Raw genomic sequence first — 6483 nt, 5'->3', positions numbered from 1 at the left:
AATCAATAAAAAAGTATCCGCGGAGATATTGTTTGTTCAAGAATGGATGGACGGGAAATGCCTCTTGCATTTTTCTGTAATTTTCTCATAGAGGATGATGTTCATCGCTTTTCTTCCTGCAGTAAGGTTGTATTTCACTGATAAGATGAGAGGCTTCTTATTGCGATAATCACTTTGCAAACAGTAGCATGAAATTGCTATAGGAGGTTTTTGTGCGATCAGTTCGCTGGTGCACCTGGAGTGCACGAAACGATAGTATTTTTCAATTGCAAGGCCATTAACTCTTCCAAAATAAAAGCAAATGTATTACACTTCTTGCACTTTTGGGCAAAGTCAATGCAGCCACGTTAATAGATCAGGCTCCACCGTTACCTGATACTATGGAGGGAGATGATGCGCCTAATTCTAGGCCCTATTGGCGAATATGGTGTCTGCACTTCTTTTCCTTTATTGATTGTAATGGAGTTAACGCCTAATACTCATGTTTTTTTCTCTTTGTTCTCTTGAGTTTAATTATAGGTGGTTTTGGTGTTTGTGTTTTGGGGTTGCAAGTTTTTTGAATTGGAGCGTCTGAAACGCATCCTCTTGAACGTCTTCGTTGATTCTGCATCAATTTCCTCCCTCACATTGGTCTTCTAATAGCGCTCTTCTTATATATAAGAATACAATATATACTAAATATAATATATAAATATAAATAATATATATATTATTACTACCTATAATTATTTGCAAAGCGTGCTCTTTGACAAATTTTAGGAGCGTCTGATATGCATAACAACATCAAATTGAACGTCCCTTCAGATATACCTTTTGCTCCATTTCCTCTCCACCACCTTGTTCTTTGTCTGAATATATAATACTTAAATAGTAAATATATACTATATATATCATATAACTATAAATATATGCAGCAAATGAAGAACCATTCGGTACCAAATTGTTAAAAGCAACTTCGATAGTGAACATGTAGAAGACCTAATCGTTTGCTACCTTACCATCAACCTCGCAAAGACTAGAACAGCCAAACTTAGGTACAGACTCTGCAATACCAATATACATATAGATTCACGGACAAGATCTAGCGTCACATACACTACCAACGTCGCACATTAGAGCACATAGTCCAAGTATTCTCCAATTACTCTCCTCTCTCTCTCTCATACACAATATAATATATATATATATATAATAATATAACCTATATACTATATATACATAATATATAATTACAATACTAAATATATATATAACTAATATATATATATAATATATATATATATATCATTTATATGACATCTTGCCCAATATATTTACCATCTTAAACAAAAATTGAAGCGATCACAAATGCCTAAATGTTCTAAAACTCTCCTTGGACATCATAGCGGAGATTGATGCTTTAGAGATTATTCAAGAGCTTAATAGCCATATACTACATCTAATGCTACATGGTACTAAAATTGATGGGATTAATGAGCAGAGCACACGATTTCGAAGCTGTATTTTCAAGCATATTAGGAGGTAAGGAAATTGTGCAGCACATCGTATTGTTTTTACAAGTAAATAAATTGATAATCATCAAAATAAATAAATTGCTTACGTACTTTTTATTAGATTTTTACAAGTAAACTGCACCTTTCAAACTACTTTTACATACTATGCGCATGGTGGTGTGCAGTCCTTCCGCTTGGATTATATCAAAATTGATAATCATCAAGGACCTTACAATCTTCAGGTGTATTAGTTTAAAACTATCTTGAAAAGTGTAAATCTTCTGGTGTATAAGTTTAAAACTAGCTAAGGGACACCCCCAACGCAAGAACCTCAGTTATTTTACATAATTAAATTCATGTTGATGCTCTTCAGGAGAGTCGAACCAGAGACACTGGTGTACTGCTGGTACGCAACTTAACAACTTAGCTAGATCCTCTTTAGAGTTTTTGCTCAATTAATTCCCGTTTAGAGCAGGTCAAAACTGTGATAAGTTATAGTTACATTTTGGCTTGTTGTATTTAGGGTAAATGTCAAAAAATACCCTAATTTTGGTCATTCCAGGTTTTGCCAACAATGAGATTGCCTCCCAAATTTCAAAAAGGTCAGTTACACATCTTAATTTTTGTCAGATAACATCACAACTAGCACTGTTAGACCTAGCTAGCGTATGAAATTCATATGCGTCCAAATGACCGAAAAGCTCCTGATGCTAATAGCTCTTTTCATATTTTTAAAATAATTTTAAAGTTAATTTTCAGAAAGCTAATTTTTATAACTGGTCTAATAATTTATGTGATTAATTTAATTAATAATTAGATATTAATTTTATAAAGAAGCCGTGGCCTTTATACTAGTTCATCTAAAACGGTTAGGGTGCTTGGTTAATAAAATTGAAAAGATTTTAGAAGTTTTCTAAAAGGACAAAATTTTAAAATAGACTCTATTAGAATTTTATTTGTAAAAATCGACCATTTTGAGATTTTATTACCATCTTCGTTCAGTTTCAGCCATTTGAGTCGAAAACGGTAAATAAATCTCAAAAACTTCACGGGATTTAGAATCCCATGATGTTTTATTTACTATTTTTGGCCCAATTTTAGCTAGTAGGCAGAACCAGGTCAATAATGGTGAATAAATTGCAAATAGGATGATTTTTACAAATAAAGTTCTAAAATGGTATATTTTGAAAATTTGTCCTTTCTAAAACACTCTAAACTTGACAGGTTGATGATCAAGACTAAGATAAGTAAAACAAGAAAGAAGCCATGGAAAAATATTGTGAAAGGAAAGAACACAATTAACCAAAAAGGAACCAAAGATAAGTAAAACCATGACCGTCCTTCCCCCTCAAGAGAAATAGAAAATTTATATAAACACATGTTGAGAGAGAGAGAGAGAGAGAGAGGATGATGTTCCATGAGAAAAATTTAGCAAGACTAAGATGAAATGCAATATTCTAAGAATGAAGAGATTATCCAATATATTAACCAAACTCAAAGAGTTTCTATGAGGGCAAATATGCAAAGAGAAAAATCAGTCGCCTGAGCTACTAATTAATTACGAAATTAATAAAATAGCTACAGATTGTCCATATTTATTTTCAAACATATTTGATAAAGGTTGATGAGACCTTTAAATTTGCATTTGGGTTTTACGCTCGGGGTGAAAAGGAAAAGAGAAGACAAAAATTCAAACAAAATATAGCTTGCTGCCTGCTGGCTTCCTATCGGGTAAGGTAAAGAATAAAAAAGGAGAAATAATTTTCTCAAAAAAAAAATTTTTTTTGGAATTTAGGAAGAGAAATCATAAATTTGACATAAAACTATAACATTAAGAGAGGTCTAGCAACTCAATACTCACATCATGTCACACCTATATTTTTTACCCTATGCATTTCTAGTTCACATTAAACTAGATAGAAGATCCATTTACAAGAGATCATGGCTTACATTGTTATGTTTCCTTCCCAACCTGACTAATTGCGACCAAATATGGAATGGAAAAAATATAAAGAAAGTACCTATTACTCCAATTTACTTCACCTTCTCCGAGTGAGATGCATCACAATGTTGCTCAATCTCTGACGAGGGCTCTTCCTCCTCATCGAAACAATCAATGCCATAAGCGGCATGTCCTTGGCCAAAGGCCTTAATATGGTCTTTAAGTGATCTTTTGTGCTTGAAATCAGAGCCACAGATACAATACCAAAGCTTACCACAGTTCTTCTCATGAGTTCTCCAGTCTCCTCGCACTGCAAAGGCCTTTCCACATTTTCTACACATGAAGGGTTTGATCCCATGCTTTCGTTTGTAGTGAGTTTGGAGTGTTCTGAAGTCCTTCAATGGCTTTGCTCTTGGATGATCTATGTTGTTCCGGCACCCTGGAGCACAGCAGTAGCACGGCAGTCGCAGCATCGCTGTAGGTTGGATGCCTCGGAGAGATTCAGGGCCCTTTCTATATTGTGATCCATGCCCCCACATATGCATCTGTGGATCATATATATATAATTACATAATTAGTTAGAGGGGAAAAACCCATACATTTAATATCTTAAACATGAAGAACCTGTAGTTGTATTGTCTAGGTTTGGTGAATGTCAAGAAAATTGAGCATTGATTATGACTTTATCATAATAGAAGGCATTTGATTCATTAACAAAAATGCAAATACTTGTCATATTAGAGTTAGTGAGAGTGTTGTTAGGGCATTTGTATTGCATCAGTCAAGATGATATGCATGTACATGGACAAGAAAAAGTAATATTAACTGGACAAGTAGGAATTTTGAGGGAAACGAGTACTTCTTTATGAAGTTTAGCTTGTGTGTGCGTGTATATATATTAAGAAACAAGTTGTATTTTCTGTGGTGTAACAAGAAAGATAATTCAACTAGGGGGGCCCTAAAGGTTTACCAATTACTGGTGATAAATTAGCCTGGTAAGTCAAAACCATGGGGAAAAAAGAGACGTGGATATTAAAGAAGCATGGAAGAAAGTCCGCTGCACACACACACAGCGAGAGAGAGAGAGAGAGAGAGAGAGAGAGAGAGAGAGAGAGAGAGAGAGAGAGAGAGCGCTCATAGTCGTTTTTTGGAGAAGCAACTCACTTGTCAGCGTTCATATGGACTGGTGGCTTTTGGGTCAGCAGTACAGTGAGTGCAGAAGATTTTGAAAGACTTCTTTTAAATTTTTTTTTCTTTCTTTTATTAAAGACCATCTCAGCACCACCCCTGAAAAAAGACTGAGAAATACTTTACAGTCGCATTCCTCACATCAGCCAATGTATCACAATAAAAACCCCAAACTCTCAGAGTACTAGAAAGTATACATATTGAACACCGCCTATATATGTCCAGTTCTTTTCTTCGATCGCATAAAAAGAAGAGGTGTTCCTTCTAATCTCATTAGACCTAGATAAGCTACGTATCTATGCTAATTATTTATTGTAGGAAATTCTTGGTACCCATTCACCATCCAAAAGGAACGATAATTATATATCCTTAACACTGTCCCCTATGTATGAACTCCTCCTTGCAGGCTTACGCTAAATTTAACTATCAAGAACCACAATTAAGAAAAGAAAAGGGAAGTGAAAATTGAGGGAATTAATGAAAATTTGGATAGAAGCAATTCCTTTGATGTAAGTAATTAACCTGCATGTTGTTGTATCTATTGAAGGTCTTGCAGCAAACAGGACATGAGAATTGAGTAGGACCTATGAGGATCTGTGAAGGGGTAGGGATCCAGTACTGCCCTTTGTTTAGTCTCCCTATAGGACCTGTAGGATACACTAAAGGAGCAACATCACCTTCTTTGTCTCCTTGATCTCCATCTTCTTCTTCCTCTTGGTTGTTGGAAGAGACCCTGGAGATGAGATCTGATGCGCTAGGGCTCGGGAGTCCTATATGGAGAGCAACTGTGACTTCTTCAACCTCATCGTCCGCATGAGAATGATTATCACCGCATAAGCCCATCTTGTTCACTTCTTCACCAGAAGGCCTTGATGAGTTTGGTTCAAGATGATCTTCTTCTTGACGCCTTGTTGCGCTAAAGCTATTAAGGAGAGGGAGGGCTTCCCTTAGAGGAGGAGAAGGCGGTGGTGCTTGAAAGTGGTGAGAGTTACTGCAGTTGTAGTTGTAGTTGTAGTTGTAAGCGGGGATAGCTAGCGGAGGAGGAGGAAGGGTATTAGAGGAGAAATTAGGGTTGTAATTGAAGAGATCCTTAAAGAAATTGTTGTAAGGGTCTCCCATGGTTAGAGGTGAGTGAGAGGAAAGAAATTGTTGTGGACTACCGTTTATAGGAGAGGATGATCTCAAAATTAAACTACCAAGAAAAACAAAGAAAACCCAGAAGTTCAGTTAAAAGCATGTAAATTATTCACCAAATTAAGAATGGTAGAGAGAGAGAGAGAGAGAGAGATCTCTGAGGGAGACAAAGATAGAGGAAGGGAAAGTTAACTAGTAGAGGAAAAGGTAGACGATAGGAAAATAGAGATCACTCAACACTGGAATAAATAAAGGGAGTTGAAAGAACTAAGTAAATTAACACTCACACCAACCAACACTGAGGAATATAGAAAGAAGTTTAGAAAGGAAAATTTACCCAAAGACAAATGTCAGGGACTAGTGTTGGATGATGTCTCCCACTCATAATAAAATGAGTGAGTAAAATATTATAATATGCCATGCTATATATATATGTAGGTATTAATTAAAACATATTTCAGAGGGAGAAAGTATGTGTGTGTCTTTGTCTACAAGAGAGAGAGTATCAATTCTTAGTTTGTTTCTTCTTTTTAAATTGTTAGACATCCAGCTCACCTTTCCTTGTTGCTTCTCTACCCCTCTCTGCTTGTATGCATGGGATATCTACGTCCATTATTAAACCATAACCCATTCTGTGTAGAATTCGAATATATTACACTATTAATTCATTTTCTTCAGCTTGCTCATCATTGCTGAGTTCGGTCAGTATCTGAATATTTTATCAAT

At 35.6% G+C, this 6483-nt stretch overlaps 1 protein-coding gene across 1 annotated transcript; it reads right to left on the bottom strand.

Moving 5' to 3' along the window:
* On the bottom strand, window positions 3343–6123 carry LOC109843661 (zinc finger protein WIP2-like). The gene is made up of 2 exons (XM_020412618.1): window positions 5146–6123; window positions 3343–3980 (listed from the first exon to the last, which is right to left on the bottom strand). The coding sequence occupies exons 1-2, from the start codon at window positions 5740–5742 to the stop codon at window positions 3528–3530; spliced, it is 1050 nt and encodes a 349-aa protein (XP_020268207.1). The 5' UTR covers window positions 5743–6123; the 3' UTR covers window positions 3343–3527.

The sequence above is a fragment of the Asparagus officinalis genome, chromosome 5 (genome assembly GCF_001876935.1).
Source record: "Asparagus officinalis chromosome 5, Aspof.V1, whole genome shotgun sequence".
NCBI classification, from domain to species: Eukaryota; Viridiplantae; Streptophyta; class Magnoliopsida; order Asparagales; family Asparagaceae; genus Asparagus; species Asparagus officinalis.
The sequence above is the reverse complement of the archived record's forward strand: the minus strand, read 5'-3'. Positions and strand labels throughout refer to the sequence as shown.